This window comes from Copidosoma floridanum, unplaced genomic scaffold (genome assembly GCF_036245765.1).
Source record: "Copidosoma floridanum isolate Cflo_tuat_1 unplaced genomic scaffold, Cflo_Japanese_pri ptg000025l, whole genome shotgun sequence".
NCBI lineage: Eukaryota > Metazoa > Arthropoda > Insecta > Hymenoptera > Encyrtidae > Copidosoma > Copidosoma floridanum.
The window spans coordinates 2,988,065-3,006,712 of NW_028321902.1; the positions used below are offsets into that span (position 1 = coordinate 2,988,065).

General features: G+C 36.2%; 2 protein-coding genes across 3 annotated transcripts in view; both read left to right on the forward strand.

Annotated features, from left to right (window-relative positions):
* stv (BAG domain-containing protein starvin) overlaps positions 1–18,648 on the forward strand; it is a 36,338-nt gene that overhangs the window by 2,083 nt on the left and 15,607 nt on the right. Inside the window, exon 2 of the mRNA XM_089595365.1 lies at positions 1,848–2,194. Within this exon, the coding sequence (XP_089451491.1) occupies positions 1,985–2,194 (210 nt within the window). The 5' untranslated portion in view covers positions 1,848–1,984. The remainder of the gene's footprint in view (positions 1–1,847; positions 2,195–18,648) is intronic.
* Positions 8,002–10,582, forward strand: LOC149373918 (uncharacterized). 2 transcript variants are annotated; one of them, XM_089595367.1, is made up of 6 exons: positions 8,002–9,115; positions 9,186–9,460; positions 9,535–9,756; positions 9,860–9,991; positions 10,074–10,326; positions 10,412–10,582. In XM_089595367.1, the coding sequence occupies exons 1-6, from the start codon at positions 8,119–8,121 to the stop codon at positions 10,429–10,431; spliced, it is 1,899 nt and encodes a 632-aa protein (XP_089451493.1). In that variant the 5' UTR covers positions 8,002–8,118; the 3' UTR covers positions 10,432–10,582. The 2 variants fall into 2 exon arrangements, with proteins under 2 accessions (XP_089451493.1, XP_089451492.1); XM_089595366.1 differs by having other exon boundaries at positions 10,074–10,582.

Below are 18,648 nucleotides of genomic sequence, written 5' to 3' on the forward strand. Positions count from 1 at the left end.
CTATAAACAATAAAAAGTTTTTGTAATTTAACTACATTGGATGTTGGAAATAATGCATCTTATGTTGAATGTCTCATTATTTCCAACGCTAGTGGTAAAATTACTAAAAAACTTTTACAGTGTATACAGTACCCCCCAAAAACACGAGTAAAATTTTTTATTGGCAAGAAATCGCTATGAAGAAAAAAAGAAAAATCGAAAAAACTACCGATAATTTTTCTCGACAGGTGAGGTAATACATCGATTTTGGAAAAAAAAAAAAAAAAAAAAATCAGGATGATTCCTTGCGATTTTATTCAGATAAGCGCGGAGTGAAAAGTTGCTCTCGCACGGAGAGTTAAAACACAGCGCTTGCGCACACCAGTCCGATTGGCTGCCGGTGAACTAGTACCTCGTCGTCGAGAACTTTTTTTCCTTCCTCCTTTCGTGCACCAGCGATTAGTCGAGCGGCGCGGGCCACGCGGTAAGGGTCACATTGCACATACACCAACGTTCCCGGTTATTTATAACCGTAGATAAATACTACCTCGCGGTCGGCAACAGTTTTTGTGATTTTATTGAGGTTTTTTTTGTTGCAAAAATTAAATAATAAAAAAAAAAGGTGAATTAATATTAATTAATTTTGTTTGTTTTTCTAGTGTTGTTCACTCATTGTTTCAAAGTTCATAAAGGTGTTGTTCGCTAGAGTGTGGTATTTTATTTGTAGTTGAGAAAAAAACATCATCCCTACTCCTATCACTCTAATAGAACAAAAAAAAAAAAAAAAATTAATCGTTCTTATCGCGTGAGTGATTTCCCGAAATTGGTGATTACACACTTCGATTTATTGCCTTTAAAAGATACTCGGTAATAATGTAGATATTTTATTAGGGGAAATAGTTATTTTCGCTAGTTTTTCGGCAATGAAAAGTTAGGCTATTCAATGTTCAATATATGTTAGCTGTTTGTATAGTGTCAACACAAAATAGGTAGTATTGTCGATTAACGCGATGATAAGCTGATAAATATTCGGTAAAGTCGTTTCAACGCCATCTTTGTGAATAATTACGCACCTTAATTAAAAAATGCATAATATTGGTCTTTAAAACAACTATCTTTTAAATTTATTTATTGTTATTAAACTTATTTTGGTTTTTTTTTTTTTTTAATTTTTAATATATTTAATCATCAAAATTTATTCGTTTTTAAAATAAACTCCGAAGTACAATGTTCTGTGAGTATCATTAGATCGGTGAAAGCCAAAAGGTCTTTAATTACAAAAAACTTTCTATTCGTGTATTGTAATAATTACTATTATTTTTATTTTTCTTTCAAACATTAATTCACCGAACTATAATTCTTTTAAAGATTATCTCCAAAACGCACGTACTTTTAATATCATTAGATCGGTAGTAAAAAGGGTAAAAATGTTGTATATAATTTAAAAGATTTTTTATGTATTTATGATAAATTTTAATAAAAATAATTATTACTATTGTTTTTATTCTAATTACTATTTACTCAGTATTTCATCACGAAAATGTATGGTTGATTTTAAAATAAACGAAACACCATGCACTTTCAGTATCGTGAGATCGGAAAAACGTGTAAAAAAACTTTAATTTCTTAAACTTTGTATTAATCTTCTTGTTTTAAATATTTGGGTATTAATAATTCTTAAAACCAAACTATTAACCGTCTTTGAAGCCATGACTTTTTAAATATTAAAAGTTTGCGTGTTTGGAGTAAAAATTATAGTCGAGAATTAGGTGAAAAAAAAAACAATTTTCCCGATCGCGATTAAAATGAGAATTCGTCAGTATACCAACAGAAGCCGGTGCATGTACTAACCCCAACATTTCTAGTAGACGCTAGCTCGCCAACGAATCCAGCCAAAAGGAACGAAAAAGGAAGCATTGTCCACCAGCAACCATAAAAAAAAATCATCAACTAAATCAGGAAAAAAAAAAAAAGAAACAGAAAATAAGGAGCGAGACATCGAGGGATGTCGTACTACTTTCGCGAGCGTCCGCGTTTCGGCGAGCGATTTCGTGGAAAATCCGGGGACGAGCTGCTTCAAGAATTCAAGCAGCAGCTTGACGAGGATCGCCCGTTTTTCGAGACCCCAACGACGACGGGGACGACGACCGCCGGTACCAATGGAACCTCAAGGCCGGCGAGGGATCCCTTCGAGCGTCACACTTCGTTCCCGAGGGTGAGTTTTATTTTTTTTTTTTTTCCCCTTTTACTTGGCTTTTCATGCACTTATGAATTGCGTATTCTGAACATGTTTTTGGATAAAAAGTACTACGAGATTTGAAGCTCGTCGAGATAAAGCTAAAAGAATAAATTAAAAAACATCAATTTACGGAGCACTTTGGTAAAAAAAATTTTTTTAATTTCTCCCATTTAAAGCTTTTTTTTACTGATTTTCCGTCATTAGAGAATTTTCGTAAAATATATATATATTTTGAGCAGACGTGGGCATAATTATTTTTTTTTTCTTTACCGAACAAAGAGCATTGTTTTGTCTAAAAAAAAATGTTATTAATCACTATTTACAGTACAATATTAGTAGAAAAAGTTCTTTTTGTCAGATAAGTGCGTTAAAATATTAAAATAACTTTTTATTTCAAACTTTGCCTATTTTTGTTCTATCCCCACCCCCCTCTAGTTGTAACGTAATGTTTTTGCTGGGCTCTGCGATATTAGTAGAAATTGAAAAAAAAAAATGTTTCTAATGTCAACAATGTGTTGCACTATCAACCAAAAAAAAAAAAATTGTACTTAAAAAAAATTCTTCAAAAACGTTTTCGAAATCCCCTGTACGGAGAGAGCTGCTGAAATTGCCAAAAACAAAGATTTCTAGAACATAATCAATCCCAAAGGATTTAAACGCACCTTGACTTAAAAAAAAAAAATAGCAAATGTAACTTTTTTTTTTAACGAAACCCGCTCGTCACACCCCAAAAAAAAAACCCCACAACTGCAGTCAACGTACGCACGTGTGAATCAATCCTCTTTTCTTTATTCTTTATCCTCGGAAATACACGCTCTTCTCTTCCCCCCCAAATAATAAGATTGTACCTATACGTGTACACTTACACATATACCCTCGATGTTGCGTATCATAACTATGTAGGCCGCTTTTTAGTGCGCATTCAGAGTCCAACGAACCCCCAACTCGTACATATACATATACATATATAGACACGTCGACGCCTTTTCATCGCGATAAATCGTCTTCGCGTCCACATATTATATACACACAAGATATGGTGCAACTCTCCTTTTGAGATATATGCGCTTCCGAAGCCAAAGATTCGAGGATGCGCCGGCCCCCGTGTGTATGTAATATAATACGCTCTTAGCGCTTGTTGGACCGGAAAATATCGCGCGATATCAAGGCGATACGTATTCGTTTTCCGTCACTTCGAGTGTACGTATAATACACACGAGGGAGGGAGATACACATGTCACACAATGCCATCACCCTTGTGTTTGTCAACGAAAACGGGGGGGGGAAAAAGTATTATATATATATCTCTTTCTCGTCCCTTTCGTCTCATCCAAGTCTTAAATATCTTGCGCGAGTGTCTGACGTATCGGCGGGAGGTGTAAAAGACGATTGGTACAGCGAGCTTTTAGGGAAGTATATATATATATGTGCGCGTGCATCTGTTTGCGGGGAGAGTCAATTTTGTTTGAGTGCGGGTGTTGGGGTCGTTGGCCTTTTTTTTTTTTGGGATGCTTTGTGGATATATCCCCCGGACGGAAGGGAAGGTGGTGTATATACTTTACATCGCGGCACTGTGACTGATGCTTGGAAGAAAAAAAACTTGTCCGCAACGAGGGGGTTTTGTATCCAGAATAAGGACGAAAGTGCCCTTTTTTTTGTCCAATGGTTTTTTACGTGCAGGTTTTTTTTTTTTCAGAAGCACCGGGTGGAAAAACTGAATGGTTATCCGGTACCGCCATCCGGAGACTATTTGCCGTTTTTTACGATAAATTTTATCGTATAAGTGCGGTGTTTTTTTTTTTTGTCACTTTGTCCAGCAATTATAAACAGTAAAATTTATACGGCTAAAAAAGTAGAAAATCCCGATGGACGGCAATTTTTTTTTGTTCTTTTCTCTCTCTCTCTGAGTGCGGGCACTATTTTTTCAATGTAAAAATAAGCTACGTCGCGTAAGGTTTTCAATTTATCATGCAACTGGTTATATTAAATGTCCATTTTTCAACTTCAAATGATAAAAAAACAAAACAAAAAAAAAAAAACAATACGAAATGGATGCATTTTACAATGATCGTGTTTAATTATGACACGAAAGTATAGTGTTTGCTTCTTTTTATTCGATTGTTCCGAACCACAAATTATATCGAGTCTCTCGATCCTTCCCGTAACTCTGGGTACTCACACGTGGACATTGAAAAAACTGAAACTTCAAATCTATATACAACACTTGTTTTTACCAATAACCCTTATATATATGTATATATTAAGCGCAAAAAAACGTGATCTAGATATAATCGAGGGCGCAGTAAACCGCCAAACTGAGTCACACTGAAAAAAAAAAACCTCGACATCAGCACCACGCGCATATAATATATAACCCACAAGCACTTGATATTAAAATCCTCCTCGTAACATATTATATTCTTCCGAAGGAACGCCGTTAGCGAGAGAAAATATATGCATCGACAGCTGTACCTATCATAACATTCAACGTCAATGTCCAATCGACACTTTTCGTATGTGTATATACAACGTGCCAAGTATACGTGTGTATATATAGTGATGCTAAAAAAAAGAAAAAAAAAAGAAAAAAAAATCCTTAGTCGGTCAGCTTCTATATACACGATGGATGATTAATCGACCTCTACGAGACCATCGCGGGTACATATATTTATATTTAGATCTCTAGCTGACTGCTTACCTTGATTTATTTGCCTTTGGAAAAAATCCCTTTGGTATGACGAGCGCGGCTGATTAGCCCGTGTGCGGGGGATTATCATCTCTCTGCTCGCGTAAGCACGTGACTCTATAATCGCGCTCACACTTACGAAAGATGTTCGCGAAGGTGGCAGGGGGGGGGGGGAAGAGAAAGGAAAACTTCGTGTGCGCATATAGTATACGCCGGAAGAGACTCTTTTTTTTTTTTTTTTTCCTTACTCGCGGTTATACTTGCGCGTGGGCGGGGTATACAATTTTCACGAATAGAGCCGCCGCCACATTATATCGCGGGAGATAACAAGTATAACGGAGTCTCGTAAATCCCCTCTGCTGTAAGTTGCGGTGACTGCGTTGTGTATATATAATACACGCGGTTCAAAGTACAGAGAGTCGGTATGAGTCAGAGATACTATATATATATATGCTTGAGCTTATCGTTTGTTGGGGATCTTGTAATATGGTGTGCGTCTATATAATATATATGGGTGTCGTCTCGTTGTCGCGTGAACAAGAATCAATCAAAGAACTAAAAAAATGAGATTCCTCGTGTACATCACCTCGTTTTAAAACTTTTTTTTTTTTCTTTTTTTGTTTTAGACCAAGGATTGTGATTATTATTTTTATTGTTCACGCGTGTTTCTATTCAAGTTTTGTTGTTTTTTTTGTCAAACAATACGATTTTTATTATATTATACTGTTGATTGTCTCTGCAACGAAAAGTACGATATATCGTTAATTCTCTCGAGAGTAAGTACATCGTGGGGGTTTCGTCATTTATATATGTATACGATCGGTACGGGGTTGGCGCGTAATGTCCGTTGACACGAAATTTTCTCATCAGTGGACGCTCGTTGGGGCAAGGGTGGGCGCGCACATTTTCGGACTCGATTTGTTTATTGCTTTGTGCACACAGTCACGCGTGTAAGTGGACCGTTGATCTAATTTTTCCTTTTTTTCTAAAATATACCTTACAATGAGGTATATCAAACCTTTTGTATATTAGAAAAATAGGTACTTTCTGAAATTACTAGTTTTTCGCGTCGTGCGTTTTTGACAAAAATTGTAGCGCTTCCTTTGGGGGGAAAAAAAAAGTTAATCTTGATTGGAAAACTCGAAATGATATGGATGTGCTGCTGAAAAATGTCATTAACTCTATAAATGGTTTTTAATACGTTTTTATTTGTTTGTAACCTCGTGCGAATGTGTACGCAAAATTTCATAAGGAGATGGAAAACTTTTACAACCACTTTCATAAAAATTGCGTTTAGTTGTGATGCTTTCTTTTTCTACATGTCATTCGATAGATTTTATTGCTATTTTTAGATCGAAAAATCACCTCAGAGGTATATATTCTCAATTTGTAACAAGAATGAGCTTACTTTGACGTTTTACAAAAAACATTTTACCAGCTCCATCGAATCAAACAAAAAAGATGAAAAAAAAATCAACGACGCATCTGCAGGTGTGTTCAAAATCCGCGGTGTATAAAAATACACACCCCGAGTCAATTTTTTCAGAAAAACAAAACACAATAAAAATTTTGTACAGTTTCCCATCAATTGTCACAGTACGATTTCTATACTCAAACGCTTGTTTTTTTTTTTTTTTTTTTAAATAAGTACTACCATTACACGTATTGCATTAATTGTTCTATGGTGATGAAAAAAAATGCAACGTAATCGTTCTTTCCGTATAAACAGTTGAAGACAATTTCCGATGCAAACGCACGGAGGAAAAATCGAGATAACACCCCCGTAAATATACATCCAAACCGTGCACCCACGCGTGTATGTGTATACCGATCATAGATAAGCGCGATGAGGCGGTTAAACCGATATTCCCCCCTCCCGAAAACGTCTCTTTTGCGAGCGCCATCCCCCCACACAGTACACCTACCCATATATACATATACATCATTGTGCGTTAAAAGGACCCCCCTTGTCTCGCGTATATAATATATTGATCTCGTTTAAATTCAAGTGTATAGGGGGGTAGGAGAGCTCCCCAATATATATACTTTCGATGGGGGGCTCGTTTAATTGCATTGTGTCTTCCTCCTCGTCGCTTTTGTTCGCTTTTGCCATCAGCTGCTGATTCGCCGGGAGAGAGCAGTTTTTCATTTTGACTTTCACGTTAATCAGCTTTGCAACTGCGCGGAGGCGTAAACATTTATACTTACGCCATTCGTGTGTGTTAACTTACGTTACACCTGGACCGATCGTTACAAAATTGTAAAGAAGATTTTGGTCTTGCTTCCACACCATCGAATTTTACGTGCATTGTTGCATATAGTAATGGTAGAACGCATCGTTTGTTTGTGTGGCTAATGTTTCTTAGTAGTTTTGGTGCTGTATGGGCGAAATCGGTATCTTTCAATACAGGTAACAAGTGTGTGAACAACGTGTTTTTTTTTCTTCAATTTTTATCGTGAGAGGGTTCAAAAAGCGCGTGAAAAGTGCACGTGCAAAGAAAACAAAAGTCAAAGGAAAATAGAGAGCGCCCCTAAAAATGAAACTTTACACAAATGTTTGTACTTACATATACGTTTACATATGTTTTACAGCTAATAATAAAAACACACAATAATATTTCCATCAACATATTTATGATGTATGTTATATGTTATATTCTTTGTGATTGTAAAAAAAAAACACTCCCTAAGTACATAGCTTTTTTTTACACGTCATAAACTTTATTTGTCAAGTGAGCGCCCTGAACCAGATGCCGGATCAAAAAAACAAGATAGACTCGAACTCGCGTACTTACCTAATCGTTGTTTATTGTTGTTCCGAAGTTAAGATATATTTGTGCAATACTTTTTCAACAACACAACGTGTCCGCTGTGTGTTCTATTCTCGCTTAACTGCTAAGTTAATGTGCGTTGTTGCGATAAGATAAAGTTGCGATTGTGACATACGTACAAGTATACTCTAGTATGAATTATATCTCGGTTTAAAGTCTCTGTTAGGTTATGTTACGCCGATTTAACCTCTATAGACTTGTATGTGTATAAATATATGTTAGTGATATGTTGTGTACCGATTGCTGTCTGCAGGATCAAAATTTTTTCTTTTACCCCATAATCTAGTGTTTATCAAAGTTTTGTGTTTGTTACGACTGTCAACAATATACAAAGTATCTGGACCATCTCGTGCACCACACACAGCATAAAGAAAAAAAAAAAAATGAACACCGAACGACAGCAAATCGTCAAGCAGTTGGGTATCCTTGCCTCCCAAAAGTACGAGTTCAAGCTCGGCAAGCGTATCATCTATAAATCCAGAGAACGGTCAACAAGCGCGAGAATCGAAGGTGACAATCTTTTCAAGCTATCGGAACACACGCCACAGCAGCACGAAGACATACTGCACTTCTACTCGCAAAGCGTAGCCCTAGCTCCCGCTGGATCTCAAGAACTGGCTCTCGCCTACTCGAGCAGATCTGCTATTTTGTTTCATTTTTGCAAGGACAAGCACAAAAGCCAGTGTATACCGGACATTGACAGAGCACTGGAAATTACAGAGGATGATGTACTAAAGATCCAATTGTACTGTCGCAAGGTTACTTGTCTGACTTTGGATGGTTTACCTGGTAACGAGCAAGCTTATAGCAGAGCAGTTGAGTGCTTCAATAGAATTACCGACAGCAAGAGACAGCTGTCCCTTGCCAATTTGATTTTAACTACTAGATCGCTTTTGGACTCCAATGTGCGAGCTGCAAAAAAATACGACAACAGCAAGTCCAAGGAATGCCTGTTTGAAAAGGAAAAGCAAAACTTGTTCAATGTTGTGAAGATGAAGTATTCCAAAGAACACGGCAGGCACTTGATCGCCAAAAAGAACATCAGACCTGGGGATGTCATTATGGTGGAGAAACCATATGCTGTTTTTCCCAATGACACGTATAATCCAATGTTGTTCTGCGCTCATTGTTTGGCTGTGACACTGACGGGCATACCTTGTGATTTCTGCAGCTCGTTCATGTTTTGCTCGAAAAAGTGTAAAGAAGAAGCTTGGATAAAGTATCACGAGTGGGAGTGTCCCATTATTCCTCTGATAAAGGAGCCTGAGACCACCACCATGTGCTTGAAACTAGCTGTTAGAATTTTCATCATGCTGATCAAGGAGGCTGGTAGTTTGAATGAACTTAAAGCTGAGTTGATGGAAATTGAGGCCGATAAAGGTATCTTTTGGAAAGAGGTGATCATTTTCTGTTGACTTGATACTAATTGAATATTACTGTTTAATCTTAGACAGGTTCAAAAGGTGTTATTCCATCACTAAACACGAAAACTTAATTAAGTTTATGTACACTTTGTCAAGTAACAATACAAAAGATTTTAAGGACGCAATCTTGGAGAGTTTGACCAAAAGTTTGCTTTCCATTATTCAATTCCCACCATTTCTGGAGCAATGGGATTCTGAGAATGAAATATTTCATAGTGATCCAACCAAAAACGAAAATCTCATTTTCTTGGGAGCTTCAATTTTAAAACTCACCAAAATTACCAGTGCAAACAAGTTTTATGTAAAAACAAATTATAATTTATGTTTAAAAAATCTAGAATGTGGTTTCTTAAATTTTCATATGCTTTTTATCAGATACAAAATAATCTATTCAGTAAAGAAGAGTCTATCAAGGACCGTGAAATACTCTGCAAAAATCCATATTTGATATTTCCACGTCTCAAGGGTATCAGTTTACAGCTCATTGGCAGCTTCTTCAACAATTGCTGTTTATGTGCTGCTAACGCAGAAAGATTTTACATAGACGATTCAAAAGTCGTGATCTACGCAGCGGAGCCTATTAAAAAAAATACCCAGGTTTGACTTTAAATTCGCGTTAGAGCAGTGCATTGCTGATCCAACACAAAAATTCATTGAACGCAGCTTTGATTGATTTCTATGTACACGTGGTTTTTTTTAGATATTCATTGATTATCTTGGTTTGTACCACCAAAGGCCTTGCGACAACACAAGAGAGATACTCAAAGAAGGCTATGGTTTTCATTGTAAATGTGTGGCTTGTAAATACAATTGGGTTCACTACGCTGAATTGGTAAGGCAACCTTACCATCCTAACATATTGCTTATAGTCTTTTTTTTTCGCAAAATTATTTATATCCATACATTTGTTACAGAATGATATTTCATATTGTAACATGATGTCTCAAATGACTCCATACCTAGACATGATTCATATTGTAGACAACGACAGTCACACGAAGGAAGATTTTGAAAAATTGTTAAGCGAGTTAAAAAAAGGCGTCGAAGACGTATTCAAACGATTGTTAAATCCAATTGATAAACTTCGCTCTTTGAAGAATGCGATATCACAGGCCTATAAGCTAGAGTATGGCAGTACTGAAAGATTTTTTTCAATATCGTGTGCTGGTGAACATGAAGCTTATTTTAAAAATCAATGAAACGCTTTTACCACGTCACAGCCACTTGTGTGCTGAGTGTATTTTTGTTACAGAATTTAAGGCGTTCTCATGATACATGGAATTGTTCAATTGGGAAGAAATAATTCATGGATCATCAATCCGCTGACGATAAATATTCCAAAAAAAAAATGTTATATAATAACACTGGTAGATGGTACGAAAAATATAAAAAAGGTTTGTGTTGATTAATAATTGGTAGTAGTAACATTGTTTCAACCAAAAAGAAGACAAATGTGCAGGTACGTATGTGTACACAAAACGCCCGCACAATGTACACGTTTTTATGATGTTTGAATATCTTCTTTTATTACTCGAAACATTCCAGCTCAGATTTTTCCTACACAGTGTCTTTCGAACACGTCAGCGAGATGCTTATCGTTCGGGGTAAAAAATCAAAAGTATTAATAAACTTTTGTACACACGAATAAAATAAACAGAAAAATTTCGCAAGATGTCAACGCTCGTAAAAGCCATGGAGCTCACGCGTACCGACATCCACGTGGAGAAAACGGTCACGCATTAGAAGCTTTGAGAAAGTTCTCGAGGAAGGCTCCTTGATTCTGTCGCTGCAGCAGCTTGCGAGCTTTACCTCTATATATGCCAGTGTGGCCGGCTGATTCTCAAAATAACCGGGCACGCGTGTCGAGACTCTCTCTCTCTCTCTACTTCGCTTCAAAGAGCCTCGAATATAATATACATTCAGGCAATTAATCGTCCGAAAAAAATTGTTCAACCATTGAATAAAACTTTACAGATGTGTATTGTGCAAAAACTAAAAAAAAAAAATCCAAATACGCGTGTCAATCAACGATGTTAAGCCAAATATTTCACACTCGAGTATACATGTATACGTACATCCCAAAGAAAAACAAGACTCCATCTCTGCGCCATGCTATGACGAGTTTCTTCCCCTTCGTAGATTTTTCCCCCTATTTCTTCCATTTCGCCCCCTTTCGACGTCCATTCAATATTGACACAAAGACGCTCGTGCGGCGGTATTTCTCGTATAATATTCCCGGTTTTCATCGACGAACACCACATTCCCTTGCTGAAAAAAAAATTTTAAAAATAGCCATACAAACGTATAAGCACCGCGTACTCGACTTTATATTACATACTGGACAAATTTCCGCCCATGTGTAAAAAATATTACAGTGAGCACACGAGTTCTATTTAAAATTCGCTATGCATGTTTCTGCTCCTCTTGCTAAGACTCGCGAGGTTTGCCCCATTCGTTATGATATATACGATGGCTAATTTAGATTTTCCTTCTGATACTATTATTGGATGGTAAGGGTGTTGGGATGCAAGCACCCATGTAAAATGTGTATAATGTAGACGTGTTGTTTTGGCTCAAAGTTTTTGTTAACCGTAATTGAGTGTGTGGGGGTACAGAGTTATGCATTAACTTTTTACCTGCGCAGCGTCTCAGATCACTCCCAATAAGCAGGGACACGCTCGAATTTCAGACCCCGCATGTAGGTATGCAGAGAGATGAGGAAAAACTGGTTCTATTTTATAAGTGCAGGCCGTTCGTTCCGCACGGCTTTGGTGAGACAAAGGCTCCCTTGAGTATTTGGGATGTGTGTATATAGCTTAAACCTCTGCCAAAATGCTGTACGCTGATGGCTTGTGCATACAGGTGTTGAGGAGTTGGCGTGTAAGAGCTGCTTTGCCATTTTCTCTTGGTTATCGCGACGTTTGCTCCTCCGGGAGTGCAATTTATTTGTTTTATCGGTTAAAATTTTTTTCCTCTCCTTCGTTAAGTGCACTTTTTTTTTGCTGAGAAAATTTTCTTATTCGTAATACAACACTTAAATAATTTGTTTCTTACGGATAAAGGCAACAAATTGTAAGGATCTTTTGTTCTTTTGGTTTGCAATGCAAAGTAAAAAGCATCATCCGTAACATATAAACTACTAATTGTATTGTTTGCGTTTCTTCATAAAGATACAGCATTAAAAATATACCTCAGCAAAAAAAAAAAAAGTATATTTGCAATGTACAGTTTTAGCACCAGTCACAACGCAGTCCAACGTCCCGTTTTCTAGGAATGAAATGCAAATAGTACAAAAAATAATCTTCCCTCCCATGTGAACACAGAATCATCTAATAATGTCACACAAAGCCTGGTACTGTTGTACACCGTATACACCTGATGCAGCAACAAGGCGCCGTTATAAACTTTCTTTGGCAAAAGTGCTGCAGGCCATACGAATATTATAAATATATACGTACACCTATATGAGTATGTGCTCCGATCCGAGTTGTTATACCACCTCTGTATTGGTACTTATAATAAACACACGCTCCCAAAGGCTTGCGCAACCTTACATTATGTGGGAATGTATAAGTGTATGGGTAAAGCAACGCTGGCTGTTACATCGAGACGCTCAGCCGTCCCCCTCTGGTCTTTTGTGTCTCTCTATTCTTTTTTTGTGTCCAACACGTTTTGTACATTCCTTCGTGGGTGTACTTTCAAAGGGTTTTAGAAGGAATATTTTACTTTGTGATGATTGACTTTGATGGAAATAGTTAAGAATTCCCTTACAGTTTACTGATTGTGGGTTTAATTTTTCGTTGGCTAACAGCTCAAAGTTTTTCGTTGTTTTCGTGTCATAGAAGTTGCCAGAGTTTTAATTTTTTCCATGAGCATATTGATGCGTTAGTTTTTTTTTTTTATTTGTCTATACATTTCTGCAGCACTAAGAGAAACAAAATTTTGTGGAACCTGTAGAAGTACAGAGTCAATTTTCTCTAGAAATAAGATATTGCCTTACGTTGTAAATATTTTCGTGTTTGGAACAAATGTTTTCTTTAAAGTGAGAAAATTTAATCTTATATGTCAAAAGTTCTTCAAGAGAAATGTATTTTTGATTCTAAAAAAATGTTCTTTTAGTATATAACCCAATGTTTGTGCCATCTACTTTTTTTTTCGTTCGTTTGACTCAGGGAAAAGATATTTAATCAAATAATTTTGAAAATCTACACGTATATTTTTAATCTTCTAGAGACACGAAATGCATTTTTACAAAGTTGTAATTATTTGTATACTATTTACCTAGTAAAAAAAAAAAAAAAATAAATAAATAAAGTTTCAAATGAAAAATCCTCGTCATTTAACGGGTTCGTTGTATACCGGCAATATTACGATTTAAGCTGTGATTTCCGGTGCACAGAGTGCACATAACAGCTCACAAACTACCACTTAAGTACACACATGCCCACAAATTATGATCGTCATCGGTTGTCGAAGGAACGCCAGTCATCAGCGTCACTTTGAATTCCTCAGAAAATCGAGAAAAAAAAATCGACGACGACGAGCGCATAAATCAACAGCCTCGATCTCTTTTCACCGGATGATTCAGCAGCGAGCACAGTGATCCTTTGACAGACTTTATACACTTTTTTTTTCCTGCGTAAAAAAAATGTATACACATGTGGCTCGACGACACTTTTTATATGGTTGTAATTTTAATTTTTATTTCAAGGGTCATTGACTCTTACACGTAACAGCACGATTATCCATAAATAATCAGTTTAAATAATATTTAAAGATTACTAAACTTTAGTTTTTTTTGACACATTTCCTCTATTTTCATGTAATTGCAATTTTACAGCTGTATATAAAAACTTAATTTAAAAAAAAAAAAGCAAAGTTATACGTAAACAAAAATTTTATTGTATATGTATAAATATTTAAAAATCTTTTTCCACATAAATGAGATCGAGGGAAAAAGTCGCGGTCGATTATTTTTTGTAATTATTAAATTCCAACGAAACGTATGAAAAAACATTGGCACAACACGCGTCGACATTCCGATCTAAACGTATACAATCGCGAGAACAATCAACGAATCTTTGCAAGAAAGGGGGACACTCGGAAGATTTCCATTCGCATTTTTCCGTCCAAACGAGCATATAGTATCCACACGCGGATGCGTGTAAAAACGAATGTTTTAGTCCCGGAAAAAAGGAATACCTCATTGCCGCCAAAGTGAAATTTCACATGCGCATTTGCGCAAGTCGAGGATACTATCCCACGGCGAGCCTAGTCGCCAAAGAGACCACTCCCTTTTATCGCGAGCCGCGTACGCAGTGTTACAATAAAAGCGCGAATGGCTCACGCGGCTTTTTTTCTCTTCTTATTACCTTTTTTTTTTTTTTTTTTATCTTTTAGGTGCTCCGGTGTATGGTTTTGCAAGAGCACACACCTATTCGTATCGTGTCGACGATAGCGCGGGGCTCGATTTTTTTTTTTTTTCTTTGGCTTCCTTTGTGTTCTGTTACTGTGACCATTGCCAAACAATTTTTTTCATTCCTTATCATGATACTCTTTTTTTTATGAATAAATAAAGGCCATAGCACTAGGAGTTATTTGTATGTTTGATGGTTACAAAAAAAAAACTTTTTTCTCATTGATTTTATAAACTGATCAACTAAATCGACAAAACTAAGTAACAATCTTAGTTTCATTCTAGCAAATAATAATCGTAAGTACTAACATCACAAAGACAAAAAAATAGTATTGGATAAACTGATGTTATTTCATTGTTCGGAAACTTTTTACTCTTTGCTTTGTCGAACAGTGATTTTCACTTATTATAATTCAACTAACGATATAAAAACTACGATAATAATATATCTACTTAAAAATTTCTAGCGCTATCACCATATTATTATTGTGATTTTTTTTTTTCTCGGAGCACTTTTTGCGTCAAAAATAAATAAATAAACAAAAGTGTAACCCAAAGCAACAGAGCAGAGCAAAATATCTTCCCAGAATCAGAGAGAAGCGCGAAAGGGCGCCTCGAGCGGCTATACGCTCCGACTCTCTCTCTACTCGCTTCGTCGCGTTGCATAATCAATATGCATGTATACTTATACTAGTTGCAAGCTTTTCTTATTTTCCCGCATATACGACTCGATTACGACTCAATAACCATCCATTAAATAACAATCGTCAAATATGTTCCTCATGACATATAGATGGACGCGATCGTTGAAAAATCGGTACGATCCATGTACCGATCCAATGCATTTTGGGATATTTGTTCGCTCGAAATTGAAAGAAAAAGAGAGGGCATATACCCGAGGAAATGTATCTCTCGAGCAGCTGTGCACAAAGTGCCAAAGTGCTCGCGTGGATGAATGAAAAAGTCGAAACTGCGGGAAAGTGTATCTACATGCAAAGTTTAATATGCGTATATATATATGAATGTACGCCGACGCGCCAACGCTCCCTCTTTCTCCTGTCTGTACATTACTCCTCGTATAGCTATATCTTTCATACTCGTCGCTCTCGTTGTACAGCTGCCGCGCGTGAAAGAATGTACTTACCGATTTCTTTTAAAAAAAATGTCAAGCATATAACTCGCCGAGAGAGCGAAACTTTGGAACTTTAATCACCAAACGATCCGTACACACGCGACCCATTTCAGTTGTATTTATAGCTTCGCTGTAACAAATTCAACGCCCGGTCTTATCCTATGCACATGCTACGAATTTCATCCCCGAAATGTAGCGCGTATATAAGCTACTTAGCAAATATAATGTCTTCCGTAAATATACCTGGAAACCTTTTTGTTGTACTTTTGTTTTGTTAATTCATCCACAATCAAGTGGTAATCCTTTGGTAAGGTTTATGACAACTCCGTATGAAAAAAAAAAAAAAAATGAAAAATGAATAGCAGCGTATTTATTGAAAAAGTTATAATGTTGATTAGATGCGTACACTGTATACAGTGACACGTAACAGCGGGCAAAGTGTATCGGCAGAAAACGAGTGAAAAATAAAAAATAATAATAATACGCGTTTAATAAAAAGAGATGAGAGTATGAGAGAGTCGAGAGGAGGAGAGAGGACAGAAATAGTATAGTCTCGGAGATCGGCGAGCGAGGCGCGCGCGTGTGAGTGTATTGTACACGCACAAACCGAAGGGTGTATACCTATATACCTACGCGCGCGAGAGAGCGAAACTCACGCGAGATACTTCCTCGTGGTTCGTGCGCTCCTGGTAGATCTATCGATCGGGGTAGATCATCGATCGTCGGCGTATCGATGATCCGGTGCGAGCGAGAGATCGGCTAGTGTTTTTCGGTCGATCGGATGGTTTTTCGGGGTTTTTGGGGCGTTTTTTTCAAAAGGTTACATCGGTACGGTGGTTAAAGATCGGTTGGGTGTTGTCGGAATTGCCGATCTACAAGGGGGACCGGATAGGGTTCGCGATCGAGATGCGACAACTATATTATTTATACTTGATTTGTTTTTGTCATCAGTAACTATTTGACAAAAAAAATCGGTATGGTGCGTTACAATATTTTTAAATGGTTTATTTTTATATTTATTATACCCTACCTGGCTTCCAAGGACGCGTATGCGAGCATTATATAAATTAAACATCGACAAAATACATACCGATCACCGCGTGTGCCAACATCTTTTATTTCGTAACGATCGAGGCTTAAAATATGTGTAACATATCTTAGGTGGCGCATGTATAATATATGTGTAGATGAATAAATGATCATTGCACATAATTATCTTTATCTAACCACTTTGCATTTCAATGTGGATCTACATAACTATACGGCGCAGAAATAATTTTTTTAACATTTGAAAATTGCAGAAAATCGAAACGAAAGTGGAATATTACTATACACACAACATATATATATATATATATACTTATATGTTCTTGTAAAAACGAGCGCTTCTCGATCAACGGTCATTAAAAAAGTATTTCTTGCCGTTTTCCGATCTCAGTTTGTTTTGGTCCCGAAAGATGGCAACACGTGTGTGTGTGAACGGATTGTTGTTACACACAGTCTGGCTGTATATGTATATTTCATGCCAATAAAGATACTATCTATCTATTGTTGTTACACGCGTTAAAATTTACCAAATTAAGTCTAATGAATTTTCGTTTTGTTGATGAAAACTCGCTCTTTTTTTTAACATATAATCGATAATTCACTTGGCTTGGACTACAATAGTAAGTAGGTTTTTATTGTACTTTTTTGTTTAATTGGGAACCCTTGCGCTACCACCTATCGCGTTTCGCCTTTTTTCCTGGAACTCTTTACCTCGTTGCGGAGTTTCATCTCAATTTTATCAAAAATGGCTTGATGAAAATGGCACCTTGTGATGAGGAAAAAAAAATTTTTTTTTCAAGGAATCTGATTTTCCTCCCTTTTTTACGGATGAGCAACGAGTGACGACCTTTGAACTAAGAGCATACGATGGGTTACTGCATCCCGTGTGGTTCTCGTTAATGAGAGTGCCCGAAGGGGCAAGGAAAAAAAAATATGATGTCCCATGGTCACTTGAATGAAAATTTTATCTAGAAAAATTTTTGACCGAACGGACTCGTTTACGTGTACTTATACAGCACACAAGCTATAGTGTATACGAATCGATTTTCACGCCCAAGATGCATGAATAAATGTGCAGTGTATGCAAATTAGAGATCGCGAGCTGACTTTCCTTCCACTGCAGCTGTGGTGTAATTCCATCCTTTATAATCAGACTTGGACATGCATTTTTTTTCAATTTTTTTTTTTGCAGTATAATATGATACTGTATTTTTGCTAAAAAGAAATTTTTTTTTTTTTTTTCATTCACATTTTAAAACACAGTGATTGACAAAAATTTTTCTAGCAAAAACGATTCATTCAAATTTAAAATAAAAATAAGAGTCAAGTTATTTGACAAGTGTTTCAACATTTCATTTCCAATATTTTACAATAAGCTTAACCATCTAAAATGCACTTATAAGAGGTAAAATAAAAATTTTCTTGGAGTTGTATTATCAATAATAATTAATAAAAAAATAAAAAAATTTCAACAAAAAATAATGCATGACATTCAGGAAAAAATATTTAGTTTTAAATTGTTTGATAATTCAATAATAATTGTGCCCAAATCTGTTTACAGTACTTACTCAACATTTGAAAACGATGGGATTTTTGGCATTGCGGGATAAAAAAAAAAAATTAGATTTCCACTGATAAATTAAACTTAATGAGAGTGATTGCGTGATACATTTTTTTTCTTGATCCTCCAGATATGACTGTTAGTTAATAATTTAAGGAAAAGTAGAGACAAAAATGTATCAACCTTTTCTCACATAAATAAAGAGCTACAAATATTTTCTGAAATGTCAAAAAAAAAAAAGAAAAATGTCACGAATCACTGATTTTGATTTTTCCATACTTCTGGAGGCTTGTATCCCAATAAAATCTTTTCAAAAACGTTTTTTATTTTTTA

What these genes read in the sequence shown, in the direction of transcription:
- LOC149373918 (XM_089595366.1), top strand. Translation starts at nt 8,119, where the DNA reads ATGAACACCGAACGACAGCAAATCGTCAAGCAGTTGGGTATCCTTGCC. An exon ending in CTATTAAAAAAAATACCCAG is followed by an intron (nt 9,757 to 9,859) that starts GTTTGACTTTAA and finishes GGTTTTTTTTAG; the next exon opens with ATATTCATTGATTATCTTGG. An exon ending in GGGTTCACTACGCTGAATTG is followed by an intron (nt 9,992 to 10,073) that starts GTAAGGCAACCT and finishes CATTTGTTACAG; the next exon opens with AATGATATTTCATATTGTAA.